Source organism: Mesoplodon bidens (assembly GCF_964165515.1).
Source record: "Mesoplodon bidens genome assembly, chromosome: 13".
Taxonomy (NCBI): domain Eukaryota; kingdom Metazoa; phylum Chordata; class Mammalia; order Artiodactyla; family Ziphiidae; genus Mesoplodon; species Mesoplodon bidens.
The window spans coordinates 22,627,839-22,655,268 of NC_138169.1; the positions used below are offsets into that span (position 1 = coordinate 22,627,839).

The following is a 27,430-nucleotide window of genomic DNA, read 5'->3' on the forward strand; positions in this document are numbered from 1 at the left end:
TAAATGAAAATTCCTGAGCCAAGGAACTTTTAAGGCCCAGGTTTTCTCAACTTAGATCTGGGTTTTCTGTAACCTTACAAAAGGCTTATAACCCTAAACAGACACTCTAGAATTCTAATTAGTTATTCCTGGTTCTCCTTAGACCCCAGTTTCTCAACCTTGGCTGCAAACTGGAATACCCGAGGAGCCTGGGGAAAATATTTACACCTGGGTGCCACCTATAGTGATTCTGAGGCATAGCCTTGGTGTCATGGTTTGTTTGTTTGTTTTTTTTAATCAACAGAGGATTCTAAAATGAAGCCAGGATTGCGAAGTACTGTTTTAAACAGAGGAAGACAGGGGATGTGTTTCTCCCATCTAGACCCCTACTTCCTCCCTCTGAAGATGAAAGTGGCTTATACACAATGGAGCTCAATAAATGCTCATTACATTTGGATTGGAGCAATACCACCTGATCTCTAAAAGAATTGCTAAGAGTGGGAAGGTCAAGTTCTCTACCTTTTTATGCTCCCACTTTTTACTTGATGAATTTAAAAACAGTTTCTGAACAGAAATCTACTGGAGTGGCCACATATAGAACATACATTTCTTACCTTTATAAGGCAGTCCTCTTTTTGAGATGAGAGTAGAACATTCTCTGGCTTTAAGTCCCGATGTATAATGCCATTTTCGTGAAGGTACTGCATAGAAAGACAGGCATGACCCTTAGATATATGGAGTAGTATGTGAGTAGAGACACACACACATACACACACACACACACATTTTACAGCTGGATGAAACTGTAAGCCATGTTACTCACAACCATATTCCCCCAAATCATAGAAAACCACTGGATAAATGGATTAGTGTTTACAAATTTGTTTGCAAGAAACTTTATAAAAGTAGAAAAATGGGGGCTTCCCTGGTGGTGCAGTGGTTGAGAGTCCGCCTGCTGATGCAGGGGACATAGGTTCGTGCCCCGGTCCGGGAAGATCCCACATGCCACGGAGCGGCTAGGCCTGTGAGCCATGGCCACTAAGCCTGCGTGTCCGGAGCCTGTGCTCCACAACGGGAGAGGCCACAACAGTGAGAGGCCCACGTACAGCAAAAAAAAAAAAAAAAAAAAGTAGAAAAATGAAAAAGGCAACTTATGACAGTAGACACTTTACTTCACTCTTCAAGATAATAACTATCCCTTCACATTGGCAGAAACAGATGTCAATTTCAATAATAAAAATGTAAATGGGTGATATAAAATATTATGAGACCATCTTAAACTATAAAAATTCCACCAAAATAGTATATTTGGTTATTCCATCCCTGAGAATATTTTTAAAGGGACTTTGTAAAGTACACATGTGTAGATTATCTGTTTGAACACCCAGAGTTAACATATTCCTTGATGCAAAGATTAGTCTTTGAAAACTATCACTGAAATAGAATGGTGATATTTCTTTGTGTATTCATTTTATATACTAAGTCATATTTCTTTAGGAAAAAAAAGTTTCCCACATCCACTGATCTGCACTCAATTCATCTTAATATTCTTGGTATAATATAAGGTTGGGAAAAACCATTAAGAGAGTAAAGCAGTGGCTAGGTATTTATGGGCTTCAATTTTCTCTGGATATCCCTCTGGCCTAGAGGAAAAATCCTCCAAGACCCCTCCACTCAGAAAGGGATCTGGTGAAGCCCCCAGGGTGGGCACCCAGGTAGACCAGCCCCTGGAAAATCTCCCTCAATCCTCACCCAATGCAAGAGCTGCTCCCAATCACTGCGTCTCTTGCATACAGTAGGTTCTCAAGGGAAGAGGCCTTGGCAGGGAATCGCCACAACCAAATCTGGGTTGAGAAAGGGTGATGTTCTCTGAGCATGCAGGGTGACATCAGCTGTTCCTCCACCCAACACTTGCCCCGAATATTGAAGAGAAGGCAGAGCGTGTGCCTGCCCGCGTGCCTGCCACAGTTAACAAGATGCTACATGTGTAAGAAACCCCTAGCACTGTGCCACGGGGGTGTGATCTGTCCTCATACCTGCCCAGCCACCCCCTTGAGAGGTAAGGGGGATTTCTGCAAGGATCAGGCAGCAGTAGAGATCCCTTCCCCTCCAGAAATACCTCCAAGCTAAAGAGAGGCCATGTGTGACTGTTTATTTCTTTAACTTCGTTTTTTTTTTACTCTCTTAAGGCTCACAGCAAGAGCTTTCTCATCTGAGTCAAAGGGGTGGGATGTTTTTGCCAAGAATGGAACAACCCACACACACACTCTCTTCTCTGGGTTTTTATACCTGGTCCCTCATCTTCTGCCTAACTGGGAGAATAACACTTAAAAGAAAGTACACTGTCAAAAGCAGCAAGGGCTTCTCTTACCTGCACAGCCAGGAGCATCTGGTAAAAATAGAGTTTGCATGTAGCTTCTTTCAGGCGCTTACTTCCCACAACCCTATCAAACAGCTCTCCTCCTTCCATCCTGAAACACACAGGCAAAGCAGGGGGTTCATTCCTGGAGGGAAACTCACTTGGAGGGAAGAGAATAACACAAACAAAGCAAACTCATTAAGACAAGCAAAGTGTTCATTCACTCTTGACTCCCATGTGTAAAAGCAGTGAGGTAATAAGCCTCGTCCACAACAAAGATGTGCCCATTGGAAGCTAAGGAACAAGGAAAGATGGAGGAAGAGCACGGTGGGAATTGGAGATGCTTGGGGAGCTTTTAAAAAATCTGATGCAGGGCTTCCCTGGTGGGACAGTGGTTAAGAATCTGCCTGCCAATGCAGGGGACACTGGTTCGAGCCCTGGTCTGGGAAGATCCCACATGCCATGGAGCAACTAAGCCCGTGCACCACAACTACTGAGCCTGTGCTCTAGAGCCCGTGAGCCACAACTACTGAAGCCCGCGTGCCTAGAGCCCGTGCTCCGCAACAAGAGAAGCCACCGTCAATTAAGACCCAATGCAGCCAAAAAATAAATAAATTAACTTTAAAAAAAAAAATCTGATGCAGTAGATCAGAGGTGGGACCCAGGAGTCTGCATTTTTATTGTGCACCCCAGGTGGTTCTGAGATTGGTGCAGAGGAGAAAGCAGGAACCTACAATCTGACAACTGGGGTCTGAACCCCAGCTCCACCACTTCCCAGCTGTGGGACTATGGGCAAGTTACACAACCTCTCTGAGCTTGTTTCTACCTCCTCAAAAAATGGGGATAAAATCCCACCTACCTTGATGGCTGTTGTAAAAATTAAGAGATAACTGATGTAGGTAAAGCACCTGGCACAGTGGAGATGCTTGGCGAGATTATTCAATCCCTCTGCAATTCAGTTCTCATTTCTGTAAAGTGGACCTAAAAATAGTAACTCGCCAATAACTTGTAAGTAATCTGGATGACAGTTAGGAAAGTTAAATGAGTCAATCCCTGTGACTTGCTTAGAGCAGGACTTGGCTCATATTAAGTGCTTAATTAGTATCAGTTACTGTTATTGTATTATTATTACTATTACTATTATTATTAAAATGTTTTAACTAGATCCAGTCAATAACAATCTCCTATTTCATAGCAACAGATATTCCCTTAAGTACAAGGGCCGTCCAGTCTCTCCTAGTGCTATGACTGGGGCTGCTGTTTACTCTATAATCTTAATGGTCAGCCAGCAGAGCCACTGTTTCCCGCTCAGGAGTAAAGCCTTGTCTGTCTGCCATGACAGCCACTCCCAGAAACACTGCACATTTATGCAGAACGAACATCAAAACAGGTCTCTTCCAGGAATGAGACAGGAAATTATTTTAATCATACCAAATAAACCTGCAAGAAAACCAGCACCTGAAAGATACTCAGGTGTCACCATGCAACCTGCTACTGTGATCCCAAGCAGCAAGGGCCACCCAGGCCGGTTATTTCAGAGTAATAATATGCACCTGTGTTTAAGCACCTAGTGTGCCAGGTGCTCTGCTGGGGGCTTTCCAGCCCTCACAGTATTTGAACCTTATGCATCTGTGCCTGGGGGTATCGTTATTACCCCAATTTAACACAGGGGATACGAGACTCAAAGAGGTGAAGTAAACTAACCCATGGGTAGACAGTCACCAGCAGAGTAAGATTCAAACACAAGCCTCAGGGCCTCCCTGGTGGCGCAGTGGTTGAGAGTCCGCCTGCCGATGCAGGGGATGCGGGTTCGTGCCCCGGTCTGGGAGGATCCCATATGCCGCGGAGCGGCTGGGCCCGTGAGCCATGGCCGCTGGGCCTGCGCATCCGGAGCCTGTGCTCCGCAACGGGAGAGGCCACAACAGTGAGAGGCCCGCATACCGCAAAAAGAAAAAAAAAAAAAAAAAAAACACAAGCCTCAGATCCACATGCCTTTGGACACACTAGAGGGATTTTAGAATTGATACTAACCCCCCACCACATACATACACTGAGGGTCCCCAGGATGGATAAATGCAAGCCAGCATTAGGCTCTTTGGTGGCTTACAAACGTTTAAATGGAAACAAAAAAAGTTTACTACTCACAATTCCAAAACAATATAATAATCTTCGGCATCAAAAAAGTCTTTAATCTTGATGATACAAGGCTAAAAGGGGAAAAAAGAGGAAAAGTAGTGAGAAGCTCCCCAAGAGGAAAACCACAAGAGCAGAACTCAGGATATCCACCCAAGGTGTCAAGGAGGCCCAGACCAGGCCTCTGGCCCCCTGCCTTGGGACACTGAATTCCACGCACAGGGGAAGGCAGAACACAGCACAGCTGGCTCCTGAGTGAGAAAATACAAGAAACTCTCCACCCCACCAAGCTGGTAAGAGAGCAGTTCACGCTTTGTATACAAGGCTGGTGCCAAGGAAGGAAGGCCAGTCTCCTCCCAGCCTTCCTCTCCTCACTGACCCCCGAGCACAGGGACTCAAGGACACCTAAGGAACCTGGGAGCCTAGCAGGTAGCATGAATAAAGGGAGCGGGCCAGGTGGGGAGCCCAGCCATCCTGCCAGACAGCAGGGCTATTCAGCTCCAAGCAACTGGCACCACAGGGGACCCCATGTGACAAGATCCTCCATTTTCCAAGAGAAGAGGGGAATTCCAGTTTCATATGAACTCTACAGCACATCTGTGGGGTGGAGGAGAGAGAGACACACACACACCTTTGGCTCATAGTTTGTGACCTCTGATTAATGCTGGGTGCATTTGCTGAAGAACAACAGAGAACAGTATTGTACAGTTTAAAATGCATATTTAATAGCATGATTTTATACTTGGAAAACACACCTATTGTTTTCATAGTACAAATGACTGACAGTAAAGCTAGTGGTCGGGGTAGAAAAATGATGTGGTGAGTATCTATTAGGGACATACACTCCCACCCAGCAGAGAAGAGGATTGTGGTTATGTCTAAATTAAAGGGAAGGGCTTCCCTGGTGGCGCAATGGTTAAGAATCCACCTTCTCATGCAGGGGACATGGATTCAAGCCCTGGTCCGGGAAGATCCCACACGCCGTGGAGCAGCTAAGCCCATGTGCCACAACTGGTGAGCCTGCACTCTAGAGCCCGCGTGCCACGACTCCTGAAGCCCATGTGCCTAGAGCCCATGCTCTACAACAAGAGAAGCCACCACAATGAGAAGCCCGCACACCGCAACGAAGAGTAGCCCCCACTCGTCACAACTAGAGAAAGCCAGCGTGCAGCAACAAAGACCCAATGTGGCCAAAAGTAAATAAATAAAATTTTTTTAAAAAAGAATTAAAGAGAAGAAAGCTGTAAGATTTTTACTTATTTATTTATTTATTTTTGGTCACGACCTGCAGCATGTGGGATCTTAGTTCCCCGACCAGGGATCAAACCCGTGCCCCCTGCATTGGCACCGCAGAGTCTTAACCACTGGACCACCAGGGAAGTCCCATAAGATTTTTAGATTTTAGATTTAAAAGAATAGCAAAACCTACCAGGGTGATCTTGCTACAAAGCAAATTTCATCACTTCCATCTCTGATTAAAATCCTCCAAGTAGGGACTTCCCTGGTGGTCCAGTGGTGAAGAATCCACCTTACAATGGCAGGGGACACAGGTTCGATCCCTGGTTGGGGAACTAAGATCCCACATACTGCGGGGCAGCTAAGCCCGCACGTCCCAACTACTGAGCTCAAGCACCTCAACTAGAGAGCCTGCGTGCCACAAACTAGAGCCCATGCGCCAGAATGAAAGATCCCGCACACCTCAGCGAAGATCCCACGTGCCGCAACTAAGACCTGATGCAGCCAAACATAAATTAAATAAATAAATAATAAATAAATCTTAAAGAAAAAATCCTCCAATTGGTACCTCCCCATGATGAACTGTTAGACAGCGGTGAATGAATGCCCCACAGCCTCCCCAGCATGATGGATCTTGGGAATACAATGCCGAGTGGAAAAGGCAAGACTCGACAGACATCAAAGAGTATGAGGTAGATTTAATTGTATGGGCAAAGTTTTCGTTGTTAAATTAATGGTGAGTTCAAAGGTGTTTGCTTTATAATTTACACTTATTTTACACGTGTCAAACATTATATAATTTTAAATTATTTAAAGGAAGGAAGGGAGAAGAGTGAGGAGGAGGAAAGGAAGGAAGACAAGAAAAAAGAAATCCTTTAGCACCTTGCTGCCTAGAGGCTAAATTCCAACTTCTCAGCAGGGATTAGCAAGCCCTTCAAGACCCAGCCTCGTCCTGTCCCCACCCACCACCCCAGCCTCATCTCCTGCGGCTGGTCCCATAAATCCTCCTTTCCAGGACACAAAACTCCCAGCCCGTCTCAGATTCTCTCCCTGTGTCACACTTTTGCTCACACTACCCTCCAGGCCTGCTGATCCAGCCTTCTGGGCACCCTTGGCCTCAGGCATCAAGCCCCAGGTCAAATGTCCCCCTTGGAATTGAGATCCACACTTCCTGCAGTGGCTCTAATCTGTGTTGCCCCATGAGGAAACTGACACCCACGACAAGTCTCCTTTCATGAGGCACTGCATGGGCTGAGTCAAGTCTTATTTATCTTTCTAAGACCAACACTCAGCAGAGCAGCTGGCACACAGGAGACACCCATATGCTGCCCAGATTAATACCATCAACATCAATAATAGACACACCACCCACTGAGGGTGAGCCCTGCCAGCCACATTTTGGTCATGGACTAAACAGCCATGGGGTCAGGCTGAGAGCAAACCATTTCCACCTCTCCTTACCTATGATCATATCATAGTATACTTGGCTCTGCATGACCATTTGTTATTGTCACAATAATGGAAACACTGAATATGCACTGTAATATTACATTAAGAGGAACAGAAAGGAAAGGAGAGCTGAAATTCTCATATAACAGGAAGGCAATGAGCTATTATCATTAATAAACCAAGAGAGAGCAGTTTATGTGTATTATGTAGAAATACAGAGGTAAATTCTTTAAAAATCACCCCGATGTTCACTACAGCACTATTTACAATAGCCAGGACATGGAAGCAACCTAAATGTCCATCAACAGAAGAATGGATAAAGAAGATGTGGTACATATATATACAATGGAATATTACCCAGCCATAAAAAGGAATGAAATAGTGCCATTTGCAGAGATGCGGATGGACCTAGAGACTGTCATAGAGAGTGAAGTAAGTCAGAAAGAGAAAAACAAATATCGTATAATATTGCTTATATGTGAAATCTAGAAAAATGGTACAGGTGAACTTATTTGCAAAGCAGAAATAGACTCACAGATGTAGAGAACAAACTTATGGTTAGCAAGGGGGGAAGGGGAGGATGGGATGAATTGGGACTGACATACATACACTATTATGTACGACGTAACGAATGAGAACCTACTGTAGAGCACAGGGAACTCTACTTAATGCTCTGTGGTGACCTAAATGGAAAGCAAATCTAAAAAAGAGTGGATATATGTATACATATAACTGATTCACTTTGCTGCACAGCAGAAACTAACATAACATTGTAAAGCAACTATACTCCAAAAAAAATTAATTAAAAAAAAAAAACGCTGAGGGCTTCCCTGGTGGCTCAGTGGTTGAGAGTCCACCTGCCGATGCGGGGGACACAGGTTCGTACCCCGGTCCGGGAGGATCCCACATGCCACAGAGCGGCTGGGCCCGTGAGCCATGGCCACTGAGCCTGCACATCCGGGGCCTGTGCTCCGCAACGGGAGAGGCCACAACAATGAGAGGCCCATGTACCGCAAAAAAAAAAAAAAGCTGAAAGAGTTTTAAAATGCAGGGAGGGAGATGCATGTGATATTTTGATAAAATGAAAAGCAGAAGAAAAGACACACACATGGAAAAGGAATAGGAGATGAGAGGAAAGAATGGAAACTGCTTGGTCTGCTTGGCTTCATCACTGGCAGTGCCCTTCTGGGAATGGGTAGGGCTGGGAGCTGACAGAGCAAGAACAGGCCCCCCCAGACGGAGCCAGCATGGGCTGTCTCCAGTCCCCACTATCTCCAGGGCCATGGGCTACAGCTGTCATAGCTGAAAGTGTCTCTGAGAAACCAGAAGCCACCAACCCAGACCCTCCACTTAGGTCCTACAGGGCAAAGGGTAGGGAATTACAGACCACTGTCATTCCCCTAGTGTGTTCCCTGTGCTGAAACCTTTATGAGCACATCTCATTCAAGTCTCACACTGACCTTTGAGGTAAGTATCCTACTGACTCCACTGTACAGATGAGGGAATAGAGGCTCTGCAAAGTGAAATGACATGCTCAGAGCAAGGATGGAAACCCAGGTCTCTCTTCCCACTAGACTGAAGCCGCATAAGAGGAGGGATGACCAAGTCCATCTGTGCTCACTGCCTGGAGCCTAGAAAACAGGCTGGCACAACAAACATTTGACAATTGATAAATCAACACCAGACTCCAAAGGCCAGGGTCTACTGGACTCTGCTAGGCTCTACTCATTGTCCCCAAACATCAAAATGCACTCATGAGCCCATCTTTAATTCCCCAGGGCTTCCAAGTGCCCCTGTAAATTGCCAACAAATACCTCCAAGGATCTTTTCTAGGGTTTTAAATTCCTCTCCTCCGCAGCGGACATTGGATTTGTATAAATGTTATGTTTGGAGATCTTCTGACATCAGAGAAAATTCTCTGAGGATTCTAAGTGTTTATCTTTGGGGGATGTTTGAAGCAACACCACCCCAGAAAATTAGAGGGCTCCTCTCTTTAACGAGATTCCAGATCCCATGGAAAAAGGAGGCGAATGCAGGGAAGAGGAAGAAGTTGCAAGGGCATTAGAAGAAAGTCAGGCAGGAAGGTCAGCCACTCACATTCTTATGGGTTTTCAGATCCATCACGAGTTTTAAAGGAAGCTGTTGAATTACTGTGTCCCTGTGATATTGTTCTTAGTTTCTATTTGCTGTTAGGATGGTCTGAGCAGGTCAGAGAAGGGAGAAGAAACATTTTGTTGTTTGGAGGTTAAGAACCAGAATCAGACAATCCTTAGCTGGATAGACTGGAGGTTTCATTTCAAGTTTAACTCCAGTGCCTACCTAGCTCAGGACTGCATGGGGGCCCATGAATTAATGACAAAACAGAAAGAATAAAAAGGAAGATGGGATCAGTCCCACTAGTACAACTTTCTCTTCTCACATCTTTAGATTCTTTCCATTGAGACAAGGTCATCACTGCACAAAAAAGACAAGAACTATTTATACTCAATGAGGCCACAGGCACCGTTTAAACATCCAGGGTGTTGTCATACTTATTGGATACCCTTGGATTTATTTGATTTATTCCAACTGAGGTGAATGGAAATCAGCACCATCAAGAGGTATTAAGAGGTGTGAAAATTTCAGGTATAATTAAACCAAATGTATCAAATGAGCATTGTCTCCACAAACATAATCAGTTGATCAAGCACCCATAAGACATTATATTTAGGAGACTTACTGTGTCTTCTGGTCCAGAACTAACTCAGTAGAAATATCACATAATTATTTAATCATAAAGATCTTTATAAAGTATTGTCCTTTCACGGGGAGGGGGAAGGATAAACTGGGACAAAGTAAGAGAGTGGCATAGACATATATACACTGCCAAATGTAAAACAGATAGCTAGTGGGAAGCAGCGGCATAGCACAGGGAGATCAGCTCGGTGCTTTGTGACCTCCTAGAGGGCTGGGATAGGGAGGGTGGGAGGGAGACGCAACAGGGAGGGGATATGGGGATATATGTATATGTATAGCTGATTCACTTTGTTATTCAGCAGAAACTAACACAACATTGTAAAACAATTATACTCCAATAAAGATGTTAAAAAAAAAAAGTATTGTCCTTTCAAAATTTCAGGGTAAAGCTCTTCCCAGCTAAATGATAGCTAAACACATGCATGCGTGCATACACACACGAACACACACGTACACACACACAATTAAGGAACCCAGGTTAATACTAGCTTTATTACACTGAAGTGCTTTGCACTCTCCCCATATTTTGGCATAAATCAATTTAAGTATGGGTCATTTTTTACAGCAGTACTTACATGATTTAGTTTTTTCAAAATTTCTATTTCTGTTTCAACATTGAGTGCTGGATCCTTTGGAAAAATAATAACATTAGAGTTTATTAGTAATAATAATAACCAATATTCAGAAAATACTTACAGTTCAATTTAGCTGAGTAAAGGCTGCCTGGACTTCCCTGGTGGCGCAGTGGTTAAGAATCTGCCTGCCGGGGCTTCCCTGGTGGAACAGTGGTTAAGAATCCACCTGCCAATGCAGGGGACACGGCTTCGAGCCCTGGTCCAGGAAGATCCCACATGCCGCGGAGCAACTAAGCCTGTGCGCCACAACTACTGAGCCTGCGCTCTAGAGCCCGAGAGCCACAACTACTGAAGCCCTCGCGCCTAGACCCTGTGCTCTGCAACGAGAGAAGCCACCACAATGAGAAACCCGCACACGGCAACGAAGAGTAGTCCCCACTCACCACAACTAGAGAAAGCCCGCACACAGCAACAAAGACCCAATACAGCCAAAAATAAAAACAAATAAATAAATAAATTTATTTTTTAAAAAAAAGAGGGCTTCCCTGGTGGCGCAGTGGTTGAGAGTCCGCCTGCCGATGCAGGGGACACGGGTTCGTGCCCTGGTCTGGGAAGATCCCACATGCCGCAGAGCGGCTGGGCCCGTGAGCCATGGCTGCTGAGCCTGTGCGTCCGGAGCCTGTGCTCCGCAACGGGAGAGGCCACAACAGTGAGAGGCCCACGTACCGCAAAAAAAAAAAAAAAAAAAAAAGAATCTGCCTGCCAATGCGGGGGACATGGGTTCAAGCCCTGGTCCAGGAAGATCCCACATGCCACGGAGCAACTAAGCCCATGCGCCACAACAACTGAGCCTGTGTTCTAGAGCCCGCGAGCCACAACTACTGAGCCTGCACGCCACAACTACTGAAGCCCGCCTGCCTAGAGCCCATACTCCTCAACAGGAGAAGCCACCGCAATGAGAAGCCCACACACCACAATGAAGAGTAACCCCCACTTGCCACAACTAGAAAAAGCCCTCGCGCAGCAACGAAGACCCAACGTGGCCAAAACTTAATTAATTAATTAATTAATTTTTTTAGAAAAGGCTGCTTGAGTTCCAAAGTCAGCACTGTTCATACAGAGAAATCAAGGCACAGAGGTGGATGAATTACACAACTCACCTAAAATCACCCTACAAAATGCTTGGCAAATAGTAAGCATTCAATAATGACCAAGCTCTATGCCAAGCTCTTTATTTAAAAGGGTCATCTCACATAAGCCTCATAATCCAAGTGAACTGGGTTCTAAAAGTATCCCCGTTTCACAGATGCAACAACTGAGGCTCAGAGAAAGGAAGCCACTTGCTGCAGTTCCCACAGCCAGAAACAAAGTGTGTTTCCACTGTTCTCACACTGACCTGGTAAGCTCTGCTTGTCTCATCAACTGTGGAATTGCTTACATTCATAAAAATGATACAACAAACAAAAACCATAGACAAGAAGGTATTCAATTAAAATGTGTAAAGAAAACGTCAAGTCACATTTCTAATAATAGAGCAGACCCAGGTTCCAATTTCAAGTGCAAGCTGAGATATTTACTGAGACTCTAACGGGAGGAGGCTTCAGAGTAGGGAAGTTGCTCTCCGTTACAATTCCAAAAGGATGACTCGAGTTACTCAACCTCACGGGCTACACCCTCCACAAGCAAAGAGGATATAGAATTACATATTTATGTAAAATGGACTTCAGCGAAGAAACCCAGATGTTTAATTTTAAAAACCTGCCTCTTCCTGTAAGCCGGTAAACTTATTACCAAATCCGGTGTACTCTGATGATGGAGAGGTCTAAAAGAGTCCGATAGGATTTGAAAGATGAAATTAAGAAGTAAAATTGTGCTCCAAGTCATTAAGAATCTGGTAGGTTATTTTCTTCCCCCAAAAATGGGAAACAAATCCAGAATCACAGGGGAAAGATCTATAACAATGTGAACACTGAAAGGAAATTCCTCTTGCTGTGTGAGAATGGCATTGTCTAGGGAGAAAAAAAAAAAAAAGAAATTGATCTTTAAAGAATGTTAGAGTATAATAGCCAGAAACAGCTGGCCACAAAGGAAAATGTATTAGAGGCTATGTTTTACATTACTTTGTTGGGTCATGTGTTGAAAGACAAATACACTTGGCCACTTCAGCAATGCATAAGCGTGTATTACAGAAAATGTAATAAAATGAGTGGTTACCATATAAAGAGACTATTAAAATAATTTAATTAAGATTTTTAAAAATCTATAAACATGAAGGTATTCATTGCCACGTTATCAGGAAGAGCAAAGAATTAGAAATTACCTAAATGACCTAATTTATCTAAATGATCAACCAGAGAAATGGTTGAATAAATTATGATAAAATTGGTGAAACAGAGACTCGATCATCAAAAAGGATATATTGGGGAAAAGTATATGTATTAATGCTTATGTGAAAAAGCAAAATGCAAAATTGTATACACAATATGATCTCAACCATCTAGAAATAGAAATTCATAGGAACAAAGACTAGAAGGAAGGAGAAAACTGAAAACAGCTGTGGGGTTACAGTGGTGGGGATACGGCTGGATTTTTTTTTTCCCTAATTTCCTTTCATTTATTGTAAAAACAGTCTTGTAACAACTTGGAAGGGGAAAAAAAAGCAAAAGCAAGTTCCTGCTATGTGTATTATAATGTATAACCAAATATTTTTGGAACCAAATTATCTATAAGTAAGTGTTTAGATTAGTTGAATATACTCAAAAATTTTCAATGTTCTTTGATACAAATTCTGAGCAATAAATCCTTCCTGACATTGAAAATCACCACTCTAAAATTATTTGGGGAAGGTAAGAAGTGTTAAGAATGACCAAACAGCCACAAACAAGGGTACTTACTGCATCTCTCTCAGAGCCAATAGCAAACTTCCTTTTGCTGATGATCTTTATGGCTACTTTCTTACACGTCTTCCTCTCGAAAGCTAGCTTCACCTCACCACAGGCGCCACTACAGGGAAAAACACAGAAAGTGACTGACTGTCAAAATGTTTTTAATCCTGAGACCCACCACTCCTGAACTGGGCTCAACCATTTCGAGTTAAAGACAGCCCATTGTCTCTGTTTTCAGAAACCTCACCAGTGTAAAATGTCAAAGGCATAAGTGAATAGGGACCATCCAGCAACACTGAGTCAGCTCCAAATGCCACTTTTTGAGCTGAGTGATATAGACTTAAGTCTTGATGTCACCCCAGATTGTGAAACTCTCAGAAAGACACTAAGAACAAATCAGAGAGAAATGATTTATCCCAGGGGCCAGAGAAAGACCAAATACAACCAAGTCCAAGTTAAAAATGAGTGCCTCAAACAATAGTAAACAGCTACTGCAAATGAATTACTTTCACTGATCCATTTCTCTTCTTTCTTATCCTCTATCTTCAAAGGAAGTGCGTAAGCAGTTGATGCCATGAATTGCACCCGAAATAAAATCAGAATACATAAGAAACCAAAAGTGCACCATGAATCTGCTTGCAGCAAGCTCTTGAAGATTTGCAATTAATTGAGATGCTAAAATCGAGGACTGCTACCCAGGATGACACCCAGTACAGTTAATCAAGCATCAGTCACCCGTTACCTGCCGCAAGTAGACTTTTCTAACCACTGTGGGTTGGGGGATGGGGTGAGGGGGTTGCCAAGACATCTTTTTTACTATGTATTGTGTATATACATAACATAAAATTTGCCATTGTAATCATTCTTTTTTGTCAATCCTATTAACATTTTATTAACAAAAATCGCATTTTATTTTTTTTGTTTTTGTTTTGTGGGGGTTTTTTTTTGCTTTATCTTAAAGATTCTTTTTTTTTTTAATTGGTGTTTAGTTGCTTTACATGCCATTATATCATTATAAAGTGTACAATTCAATGGCATTAAGTACATCCACAATGTTGTGCAGCCATCACCTCTATCTAGTTCCGGAAATTTTTCATCAGCACAAATGGAAACCCCAAACCCATTAAGTGTTCACTCTCCTTTTTCCCTGCCCCCAGCCCCTGGCAACCTCTAATTTGCTTTCTCTCTCTATGGATTTGCCTGCTCAGAATATCTCGCATCAGTGGAATCATACACTATGTGGTCTTTTGTGTCTGACTTCTTTCACTTGGAATGTTTTGAAGGTTCACCCATGCTGTAGCATGTATCAGTATTCCGTTCCTTTTTATAGCTAAATAATAGCCCATTTTATGGATATATCACATTTTGTGTATCCATTCTTTTGTTGATGGACACTTAGGTTGTTCCCACCTTTTCGCTACTGTGAATAGAGCTGCAGTGAACTGTTCGTGCACAAGTTTTTGTTGAACATCTGTTTTCAATTTGGGGGGTATATACCTAACAAGGGGAATTACTGTGTCATACAGTAATTCTGTTTAACTTTTTGAGAAAACATCAAACTATTTCCCACAGTGGCTGCACCATTTTACATTCCCAACAGCAGTGCATAAGGGTGCCAATTTCTCCGCATCCTCACAAACACATGTCACTTTCCATCTCTTTATTATGGCCATCCTAATGGGTGTGAAGCAGCATCTCATTGTGGTTTTGATTTGCACTTCTCTAATGACTAATGATGCTGAGTATCTTCTCAAGTGGTTTTTGGCCATTTCTGTATCTTCTTTGGAGAAATGTCCTTTGCCCATTTTTAAATTGGGTTATCTTTTTGTTGTTGAGTTGTAAAAGTTCTTTATTCTATATACTAGATTCTTATCAGATATATCATTTGCAATATTTTCTCTCATTTTATGGCTTGTGTTTCACTCTCTTGATAGTGTCTTTTGAGGCAAAAGTTTTAAAATTTGACGAAGTCTAATTTTTCTATTTTTTTCGTTCGTGGCTTGCGCTTTTGGTGCCGTTTAAGAAACCACTGCTGGGACGTCCCTGGTGGCGCAGTGGTTAAGAATCCGCCTGCCAATGCAGGGGACACGGGTTGGAGCCCTGGTCTGGGAAGATCCCACATGCTGCAGAGCAACTAAGCCCATGTGCCACAACTACTGAGCCTGTGCTCTAGAGCCCGTGAGCCACAAGTACTGAGCCCACATGCTACAACTACTGAAGCCCTCAAACCTAGAGCCCGTGCTCCTCAATAAGAGAAGCCACCTCAATGAGAAGCCCACACACCACAACGAAGAGCAGCACCCCCTTGCCGCAACTAGAGAAAGCCCGCGTGCAGCAACAAAGACCCAACGCAGACAAAGATAAGATAAAATTTTTTTTTTAAATGCAGTAAATGTTTCTTTATGGAAGGTAATGAAAGTGTTCTAAAACTGATTGTGGTAAAGGCTTCACAGCTCTCTGAATATACTAAAAACCACTGAACTGTATATTTTTTAATGGGTGAATTGTATGGTATGCAAGTTATATCTCAATAAAACTGCTTTTAAAAAGTTATCACCAATAAAATTTATAAAGAAAAACTACTCAACTGATCATTATAATAACATACCTATCACAAATAGGTACCCTACAAATGTTATGAATACATAATGAATGCCATAAAACCAGGAACAAAAAACTAGCCAATGACAAAAGTTTAGAAAGAAATTAAGTGCAAGCTCCATAAGAAAAAAAAAATTACCTTCCAAGAGTTTTTGACATGATGTATTCGTCTCTTAAGTCCTTGGGATAAACTGACTGATCATCTACAGTCAGATCAAAAAATACAAAAACTAAGGAAAAAATGGCAGAAATAGGTCTCATTAATCCATTTGATAAAGAAAAGATAAATGGTCCTATAACTTAGTAAACATATGGAATATAAGACAATCGTTCTTAATTCCATTTAACATCTAACCCCAAAGAAATCATTTAGCTAGGCTAATGCATGTCGTGAAACCCTTGAAAAATGATGACAGCCAAGCTTCATTCCACAATGGAAACACACAGCATCATTCTCACTATAATGCAGGAAACTCATACATAAATGCTTTTCTTATTCTTTGACCTCAGAACAGTTATCAACTGCACAGGCCCAGAACCAAAAGGCAATTAGTTTGAATCTAGAAAATATGTTCTAGGCAAGTAAATATCCCCAAAAAATCAGGCCAGAGGTCACATACTAGTATTATCTTCTCTCAACCATTTCTACCTTTACCTAGCTGGTATTTTATACTGCAAACCACCTTGAACTTACTTGTAAAATTAACTAAATAACACTTTCCCAAAAAATCCCCTTTATTTCTTCATTATTCGGCCTGTGACTCAGAAAAAGAAAACCAAAAAACCGCTCATTTCATAATTTAACCATCCATTGGGCCAAACCTGCAATCAGTTATCAAACATTCCAGTTCAACAAAGTGGTAAATTTTCAACTGCCTATAATATCTGGAAAGAGTGAAATTTGTTAAGACCCTTGAGTTTCTCAGATTTCAGGTGATGGATCTTGACCTCCCTGGAGTAACATAGAGATCCAGTCTCTGGCATAAATCTGAACCAGCTCAGCATGCTTCAATCCAGGCTGGTCCCCAGAAGGCAGACAGCTGCCTAATGAATGAGACCTGCTGGCTACCTAGGATACAACCGTTCCTCCCTGCTTATTGATATTGATGAACCTAGATGTTACAGTGACACCTGAGAATCAGGGAATTTGAGGGGCTCTGGAGATGTATTTTCCCAAGTGTCGAGGTCTACTTCAGGGGCTGTAAACTCAGTTGCCTACACAAGCCAGGAAGCTCATACACACAGGTAAGGCTGGAGTGAGTGTAAGATGTGGAGCAGTGGAGACTTGAACAGGAAAACATCATCCACCAAAAGGAGGCAGCCTCTACTTAGCACCTGCAAATCCTCGAATTAGGGATAATATGCTCAAGTACGGCCAGATATTCCATCTTTTCAACGAAAACTGGATTTTCATATTAAAGCACAAATATCAGCAAAGGCCTAAAAAAATGTCAATAGGCTGAATCAGTCTGCAGAGTACCAGTGTGATCGATTTCCATCCGGCCAGCTTCAGACCACATAACACTTTTGTTCAAATAAGAAAAGGTGCCCTTCAGATAGAACAATTAGAAAAAGATGGCACACCACTTGTCAAGTAGAGGACAGGCCACATTTCAGCGACCAGTTGCCCACCTCAACCAGGTGCTCACAAACAGCAAAAGCCTGTGCAGCTGTCCTGACTATAATTATCACACAGGAAATAAAAGTCAGAAAACAGGAGAAACTAAGGCAATCATAAAATGCACTACAGGATGTCCAGAATAGCCATAATTCCAAGATGCCAGTCTGAAGACTGGCTGCATGAGAATCACCTGGGCAGGATTTTTTAAATCCCTGGAACTAGTGGATCAGGATTTATGGGACAGTGCCTCTGGGAATCTATATTTTTAAGGTGTTATCCACACAAACACATACCATTCCAAGCCGCTCAACTCTCAGATAATTTTGGGAAGTTCTGTGAGTTTTTTTTCAAATTAAAGAAACGAGGGTATTCCTCTTGGCCAAGATTTCAAAATCACTGTGAGCTATATTTAATTCTGTAGATTGTTTTTATTCACAATGAATGACAACTGTGCATTTTAGATGTGATATTCATGAAGTTTTAGGAATAAATGCTTATAAAATACTACCCGATAATGATGATAAACATCTCCACTTTCAAAGGATAACCACGTCATATTTAAGAAGGTGGAAGGTCTAAATTGAGATTGTTACAGAAAAACCCATAGCCTAATGCCGGGTTATATATAATAGTTCAATAAATATATGCAGAAACTAACGACCGAAAGGAATAAAGAAAGGGAAGAATAAGGAAGGAAGAGAAAAAGAGGGGGAAGGGATGAACTAATGGCCTAAAATAACAACTCATAGATAGTTAAGACTGATGTGATAAAAGTGAATCAATTAATGAATGATAACTAAGCAAAATGATAATTTAAAGCATATGGCTTTAAATAAAACTAATCAAACCAATTAAACCTTAGAAAATCTGTCTTGATAGAACTTTTGATTGTTAAAAAATGCAACTAGGATTGAGGTGAATCTTGAATACTAACCTACTTACTTTATGTACCTAACCATACTCTGCAAAGGACACAATGTCATTTTTCCTTTTATACAGGAAGAAAAAATTCCAGTAACCAGACGATAATAATATTACCTTTATTACTCCATACTGAAAGTGCAATTTCAGAATTGTTATTCAAAGGAAGGCGTCTTCCTTTCCCTACAAGATCTCTATTTACAAAGGTTCCATTCCCACTGTGATCTTCTATGTATGCGATGTAAGAGTTTTTAGGACCCATTTCCTAAAACAGAAAACATTTTATTTCAAAGTTTTAATGGTGAGGCGTTTCAGTGGGGAGACAACTAAGAGTGATGTCTAGACGACCAGTTCTCCCAAATGTATGAATATTTGCCACCTACTCTGAAGATCCGAAAGTGCTTCTTGCTGTAAGTCCGGTATTTATCGGTTCTTTTCAGCAGGGGCTCATCAAAGCAGTATTCACAGTTTCTATCCCTCCCAAACCAGTAGCTGTCGTTAACACACTCTGTAACACAAAAGCACACCCCAGAGGGCTGTTGAATTTCATGTATCAAACACCTTTAAAAACTGCTCATAAAATCTGCTTGTAGGAAAAGAGCCTAAGAAGGCAATCAAAATTATAGATTTGTCCATCAAGATTTTATAAGATTCAAAATCAGTGGGGAGAAAAAAACCAAATATTTCCAACGAGTTTAACAAATTATGGTTTATACATCGCCATGAAATGCTAAGCAGTCATTAAAATTCTCAAATAATTTTTAATGACTTAGAAAAATACTTATGATATAATAATAACTTCCTACTTATTACTATCCTGAGGCTTCCCATCATACTTAGTATGAAATCTATACTCCGCATGGCAGGCTAGATGCTCAGGATCTGGCCCCTGTGTCCCTCCCAACTTCATCTTGTACCTCTCCCCTTGATCGCTACACTCAGCTCCACTGGCCTCCTTCCACTGCCCCAAATATGCTGGGTTCAACCTACCTTGTGGCCTTTGAATTCTTCATTCCCAGTGATTTGAATGGCCATCTTGCCTTTTGTGTCTGCAAATTATCATCTTCCACTCAGCTTTCTGTATAAGCACACTCCCAGCTCACCACCCACCCACCATAATCACAAGAGCCTGTTCTGTTTCCCTCTATAACTGAAAATTATCTTTATTATTTGTATATTGTCTCCTGGCATCCCCATTAGAACAAATTCCAGAAGGGCAGCCTTGAGTCTCTAGTTTAAGAATACAGCTCCAGCACCTAGGACGATGCATATGGTAGGCAAGCAAATGTTCATGGAAAGAGAGACTAGGGAAAATATTACCAACTCATGCCACAATCAAAGGACTATTTCCCTAATATCTGTAAAGTTTCTTTCTTTTTTTTTTTTTTTTGCGGTACGTGGGCCTCTCACTGTTGTGGCCTCTCCTGTTGTGGAGAACAGGCTCCAGACGCGCAGGCTCAGCGGCCATGGCTCACAGGCCTAGCCGCTCCACGGCATGTGGGATCTTCCTGGACCAGGGCACGAACCTGTGTCCCCTGCATCGGCAGGCGGACTCTCAACCATTGCGCCACCAGGGAAGCCCCTGTAAAGTTTCTACAAAGCAACAAGAAAAAGACAACCAATCCAGTAGAAAATAGGTAAAGGATACAAAAAAAATTTATAAGAGACAGAAATACAAATGGCTCAAACATATGAAAAGATGGCCAAGCTAACTCAATACAAGAAATTCTGAAAATCATACATTAAGATTCCATGTTTCAACTTTCAGATTGACAAAAATCAAAAAGTTTCATATTATACTGTGTTGGCAAGAGGCATGAAAAAGCAGGTATTTCCCATACGTTTCCAGTAAGAATGTAATTTATACACCGTCTAGGGAGGCTAATTTGGCAAGACCAAAATTACATATGTAGGGGCTTCCCTGGTGGCACAGTGGTTAAGAATCCTCCTGCCGATGCAGGGGACACAGGTTCAAGCCCTGCTCCAGGAAGATCCCACATGCCGCAGAGCAACTAAACCCGTGCACCATAACTACTGAGCCTGCGCTCTAGAGCCCGCCAGCCACAACTACTGAGCCCATGTGCCACAACTACTGAAGCCCGCGTGCCTAGAGCCTGTGCTCCACAACAAGAGAAGCCACCGGAATGAGAAGCCTGTGCACCACAATGAAGAGTAGCCCCCGCTCGCCGCACCTAGAGAAAGCCCGTGCACAGCAACGAAGACCCAACACAGCCTAAATAAATAAATAACTTTTAAAAAAAAATTACATATGCAACCACTTCACCCCATGAAGATGGCTTTAATTTTTAAAAAAAGGAAAATAGTAAGTGTTGGCAAGGATGCAAAGAAATAGGAACCCTCATACATTGCTAGTGGGAATGTAAAATGGTACACCTCTGTGGAAAATTTTGTGGTTCCTCAAAAAGTTAAACATAGGATTGCCTTATGACTCAGCAATTCCACTCCTAAGTATATACCCCAAAGAACTGAAAACATGTACCCAAACAAATCCTTGTACACAAGTGTTCATACCAGCACTAGTCACAACAGACAAATGATGGAAACAAACCAAATGTCCTACAATGGGTGAATGCATAAACAAATTGTGATATTTACATACAATGGACTATTTTTCACCCATAAAAAGGAATAAGTGCTAAAACTCATACATCTACAACAAGGATGAACCTTGAAAACATTATGCTAAGTGAAAGAAGCCAGACACAAAATGCCACAGACTGTATGACTGTATTTATATGAAATATCCAGAATAGGTAAATCCATAGATATGAAATGCAGATTGTTGGTTGCCAGGGGCAGAGGAGGAAGGGATGGGGAGTAACTGCTTAATGGATATAGGGTTTCATTTTGGAGTAAAGAAAGTATTTCAGAACTGGACAGAAGTGGTGGTTGTACAATGTTGTGAATGTACTAAAGGTCACTGAACTGTTCACATTAAAATCGTTAATTTTAGGGACTTCCCTGGTGGAGCAATGGTTAGGAATCTGCCTGCCAATGCAGGGGACATGGGTTCGATCCCTGGTCTGGGAAGATCCCACATGCCACAGAGCAACCAAGCCCATGTGCCATAACTACTGAGCCTGTGCTCTAGAGCCCACAAGCCACAACTACTGAGCCTGCGGGCCACAACTACTGAAGCCTATGCGCCTAGAGCCTCTGCTCTGCAACAAGAGACGCCACTACAATGAGAAGCCCGTGCACTGCAGCAAAAAGTAGCCCCCACCCGTCGCAACTAGAGAAAGCCCACACGCAGCAACAAAGACCCAATGCAGCCATAAATAAATAAATAAATAAATAAATAAATAAATAAATAAATAAATAAATAAATTTTTAAAATGGTTAACTTTATGTTATGTGAATTTCACCTCAATTCCTTAGTTACATATGCATACACCCATTGGTCCAGAAATCCCACTTCTAGGAATTTATCCTACAGATAGAATCATGTGTATTATGAAAGGACATAAGGACATATGTACAAGGTTATTCACTATAGCATTATTCCTTTTTTTTTTAATAAATTTATTTATTTATTTATTTATTTTTGGCTGCACTGGGTCTTCGTTGCTGCAAACGGGCTTTCTCTAGTTGAGGCGAGCGGGGGCTACTCTTCGTTGCGGTGCGCGGGCTTCCCATTGTGGTGGCTTCTCTTGTTGCGGAGCATGGGCTCTAGGCATGCGGGCTTCAGCAGTTGTGGCTCCTGGGCTCTAGAGCACAGGCTTAGTTGCTCCGCAGCATGTGGGAGCTTCCCGGACCAGGGCTTGAACCCATGTCCCCTGCATTGGCAGGCAGATTCTTAACCACTGTGCCACCAGGGAAGACCTATAACATTATTCTTATAGCAACAACTTTAATGTCCATTAGTAAGGGGCTAGTTCAATAAATTTATATATCCACAAAAGAAATGGGGATCTTTACATTCTGATAGAAGAATGTCTAAGATACATTGTTAAATATAAACAACAGGTTACAACCAGTGTGTTGTAAATTACAGTTGGTATAAATAATAAAGGGGGAAAAAAGAACACATAGATACTTAGTTGCTTATATGTGCACCAAATATTTCTGGAAGGCTACATAAGAAATCAGCAATCCTGGGAAGTAGTTGGGGGAAAGACAGAAATTGGATGAAGGCCTTGCACCTGTTTTGAATTATGCACCTAATGCAAATATAACCTCTTCAAAAAGTTAAATTAATCGCTTAAAGAGTTTGCAGTCTGGTGGGGAGACGAACAGGGAAGCAAAAACAATACAGCATGTAGACTCTCCAGGGGAAGCACAGATGCAAGGCTCTGGCAACTCTGCCTGGGACTATCAAAAAGGCTTCATGAGGCAAGACAGGAAGGATAGATTGAACAGCCCTTTGGAAGGCAACATGGCAGTACCCATTACAAGGTAAAGCCATGCCTATTCTATGCTCCAGCAACTCAACACAGGCTCTACCCTAGAGAGACATTTGTCCAAATGACCAAGGAGACAAGGACATTCATTGCAGTCTTGCTTGCAGGAATAAAAACTGGCAACAACCTAAGCATCTATTAACAGGGAAAGGTATGAATGAACCATGGTATTTCTACTAGAAACCAGGAGCTTCTGGGACAGTTGAGAAGGAAAGGCATGGAGATTTTATCAAGACACCAACAGTCCAGGGATGATGGACAGAGAGTGGAAGGGGAGGCTGCCCATGGAAGAGCCTGCTCTGACCTTGGCTCATTAGAGGAGCCCTCAGGCAGATGTGTGGAGGAGGGCGGGGACAGCAAGGCAGGAGGCAAAGGGACCAAAACTCTCAGCGAGGCAATTAGGAGTAAGAACCCCAGGAAGGATGGGCCCCTTCTCCTAGTAGTGAAGAATGGGGCACAGGTGAGATGGTGACAGGGGAGAGGAACATCACAAACAAGACAAGGATGTCTGCTCTTAAAACTTCTATTCCGGGGCCTCCCTGGTGGCGCAGTGGTTGGGAGTCCGCCTGCCGATGCAGGGGATGCGGGTTCGTGCCCCGGTCTGGGAGGATCCCATGTGCCGCGGAGCGGCTGGGCCCGTGAGCCATGGCCTCTGGGCCTGCGCGTCTGGAGCCTGTGCTCCGCAACGGGAGAGGCCACAGCAGTGAGAGGCCCGCATACCGCAAAAAGAAAAAAAAAAAAAAAAAAACTTCTATTCCGTGTAAGAGGTTCAAGCCAGGACAGTTAACAGAGGGAGGGAGAGGGAGATGAAAAGCCAAGGCATCCATATTAAAAAGGAAGAAGCAGATCTATCTAATCCTATTCACAAATGATATAATCTTATATGTAGAAAATCCTAAGGAACCCACTAAAAGAAATTCCTAAGGAACCCACTAAAAGAAATTAGCCCAAATAAACAAGTTCAGCAACATTACAGGATACAAGATCAATATTCAAAAACCACTTGTATTTCTACACACTAGCAATGGACAACTTAAAATGAAATTAAGAAAATAATTCCATTTACAACAGCATAAAAAGAATAAAATACTTGGGAAAAAATTTAACAAAAGAAGTGCAAATCTTATACTCTAAAAGCTACAAAATATTGTTGGAAAAAATTTGAAAGACCTATGTAAATGTGCATGGATTGGAAGACTTAATGTTGTTAAGATGGCAAAACTCCCATACTACACACAATTCCTATCAAAATCCCAGCTGCCTTCTTTGCAGAAATTAACAAGCTCAAACTAAAATTCCTATAAAAAAGCAAGGACCCGGAATAGCAAAACAATCTTGAAAATGAAGTACAAAGGGCTTACTTACATTTTGCAGTTTTAAAACTTACTACAGGACTTCTCTGGTGGCACAGTGGTTAAGAATCCACCTGCCAATGCAGGGGACACAGGTTCAAGCCCTGGTCCAGGAAGATCCCACATGCCACAGAGCAACTAAGCCCGTGCGCCACAACTACTGAGCCCGTGTGCCACAGTTACTGAAGCCCACGTACCTAGAGCCTGTGCTCCGCAACAAGAGAAGCTACCACAATGAGAAGTGCGCGATGAAGAGTAGCAATGAAGAGTAGCCCCCACTCACTGCAACTAGAGAAAGCCCACACGCAGCAACAAAGACCCAATGCAGCCAAAAATAAATAAATAAATAAAATTTTAAAACTTACTACAAAGCTATCATAATCAAGACAGTGTGGTACTAGTGAAAGGTTAGACATACAGATCAATGGAAAAAAATTAAGAGACGGAAAATACATCACATTTACAGTCAACTGATTTTCAACAAGGTGCCAACACAATTCACTGGGGAAAAAATAGTCTTTTCAAATGGTGCTAGGACAGTGGATATCTACATGTAAAATAATCTAGTTGGAACTTACCTCACACCATATGCAAAAAGCAACTAAAAGAGAATCAAAGATTAATTGCAGGAACTAAAACTATAAGACTCTAAGAAGAAAAAATAGTGATAAGGCTTTGTAACCTTGGGTTAAGCAATTCTGTCTAGATATGACCCCAAAGCACAAGAAACGAAAGAAAAAATATAAAAATTGGACATAATTAAAATTTAAAATGTGTGTGAATCAAAGAACATCATCAAGAAAGCGAAAAGAAGTGAATGGGGGAAAATATTTACAAAACACATATCTAGTAAGGGATTTATATCTACCATATAAAAAAGGACACTTGGGCTTCCCTGGTGGCGCAGTGGTTGAGAGTCCGCCTGCCGATGCAGAGAACGCGGGTTCGTGCCCCGGTCCGGGAAGATCCCACATGCCGCGGAGCGACTGGGTCCATGAGCCATGGCCGCTGAGCCTGCGCGTCCCGAGCCTGTGCTCCGCAACGGGAGAGGCCACAACAGTGAGAGGCCCACGTACCACAAAAAAAAAAAAAAAAAGGACACTTACAACTCAATAATAAGACAAAAATTCCAATTTAAAAATGAGCAAAGATGGGGATATATGTATATGTATAGCTGATTCACTTTGTTATAAAGCAGAAACTAACACACCACTGTAAAGCAATTATACTCCAATAAAGATGTAAAAAAAAATAAAATAAAAATGAGCAAAGGACCTGAATAGACATTTCTCCAAATACATAAAAATGACCAATAAGCACATGAAAAGATGTTTAACATCATTAGAGCCATCAGGGAAATGTAAAACAAAATCACAATGAGATACCACTTCACACCTACTATGATGATGAAAATCAAAAGACAGATATTAAGTGGTGGCGAAATGTGGAGAAATTAGAACCCTCATACATTAGTAGTGGGAATATGGAGTAGTGCAGCTGCTGTGGAAAACAGTTTGGTGGTTTCTTAAAAACTTAACCATGTTATCCAGCAATTCCACCCCTAAGCACTAAATACCCCCAAAAAAATTGAAAACAGAGACTCAAACAGATACTTGTCACAAATATTCATAGCAGCATTTTTCAAAATGGCCAAAAGGTCCAAATGTCCATCAACAAAAGAAGGGATAAAGAAAATGTGATATATTTATACAATATTATTATTCAGATATATTATTCAGACATAAAAAGAAACAAAGTTCTGATACATGATACAACATGAATGAACTTTGAAAATATTATGCTACATGAAAGAAGCCAGACATAAAAGGACAAATATTATGATTTTACTTAAATGAAATATCTAGAATAGATAAATTCAAAGACAGAGAAAATGGGTTAGAAATTACCAAAAGAACTCAATGGGGAAAGGATAATCTCTTCAATAAATGGTGCTGGGAAAACTGAATAACCACATGCAGAAGAATGAAATTGGACCCCTATCTTATACCACTCACAAAAATTAATTTGAAATCGATTAAGGACTTAAACAGAAGAAGTGAAACTATAAAACTAGAAGAAAACAAATGGTAATTATGTGATGTGAAGGAGGTGCTAGCTTAGGCTATGGTGGAGATCATTTTGCAATATATAAGTGTATCAAACTGTACACCTTAAACTTACACAATGTTATATATGTCACTTATATATGTCTCAATAAAGCTAGGGGGGAAAAGAAATTACCAGAGGAAAAAATTTTGGAAATAGATAATGGTGATGGTTGCACAACATTGTGAAAGTATTAATGCCAATGGACTGCATACTTAATGGTTAAAATGGCAAAATTTTATGTTATATATATTTTATCACAATGAAAAGAAGTAAACATTAAAAAATACTAAGGAATAAAGTTTTTAAAGTGCAAGACTTGTACCCTGAAAACTACAAAACACTGCTGAAAGAAATTAAAGAAGACCGAAATAAATGAAAGCTACCCCATGTTCACAGATTGGAAGACTTAATACAGTTAAGATGGGAATATTACCCATATTGATCTACAGATTTAATCCCAGCTGCCTTCTTTGCAGGAAGTGACAAGCTTATCCTAAAATTCCTATGGAAAAGTAAAGAACTATAGTAGTCAAAATAATCTTGAAAAAGAACAAATCAGGACTCACTCTGGATTTCAAAATTTACTACAAAGCTACAGTAATCAAGATTTTGTGGTACTGGCATAAGGACAGACACATAGATCCATGGAACAGAACTGAAAGTCCAGAATTAAACCCCAACATTTATGGTCAAATGATCTTTAATGAGCGTGTCAAGACCATTCAAGGGGGAAAGAATAGTCTCTTCAAGAAATATTGCTCGGGGCGCTTCCCTGGTGGCGCAATGGTTAAGAATCCGCCTGCTAATGCAGGGGACACGGGTTCGAACTCTAGCCTGGGAAGATCCCACATGCCGTGGAGCAGCTAAGCCCGTGCGCCACAACTACTGAGCCTGCGCTCTAGAGCCCACGTGCTACAACTACTGAAGCCCTCATGCCTAGAGCCCATGCTCCACAACAAGAGAAGCCACGGTGATGAGAAGCCCATGCACCACAACGAAGAGTAGCCACCACTCACCACAACTAGAGAAAGCCCACGTGCAGCAACAAAGACC

The 27,430-nt window shown here is 41.8% G+C and overlaps 1 protein-coding gene across 4 annotated transcripts in view; it reads right to left on the reverse strand.

Moving 5' to 3' along the window:
* CHEK2 (checkpoint kinase 2) overlaps window positions 1-27,430 on the reverse strand; it is a 42,083-nt gene that overhangs the window by 10,920 nt on the left and 3,733 nt on the right. For all 4 annotated transcript variants that reach the window (XR_014017366.1, XM_081252937.1, XM_081252938.1 and 1 more), the window contains 8 exons: window positions 18,879-19,003; window positions 18,613-18,760; window positions 16,093-16,183; window positions 13,362-13,470; window positions 10,468-10,521; window positions 4,484-4,545; window positions 2,351-2,450; window positions 594-680 (listed from right to left, as the gene is read on the reverse strand). Coding sequence is in view for 3 of the 4 variants with exons in the window: in XM_081252937.1 (XP_081109063.1) it covers window positions 594-680; window positions 2,351-2,450; window positions 4,484-4,545; window positions 10,468-10,521; window positions 13,362-13,470; window positions 16,093-16,183; window positions 18,613-18,760; window positions 18,879-19,003 (776 nt within the window). In the remaining variant the exon portion in view is untranslated. The remainder of the gene's footprint in view (window positions 1-593; window positions 681-2,350; window positions 2,451-4,483; window positions 4,546-10,467; window positions 10,522-13,361; window positions 13,471-16,092; window positions 16,184-18,612; window positions 18,761-18,878; window positions 19,004-27,430) is intronic.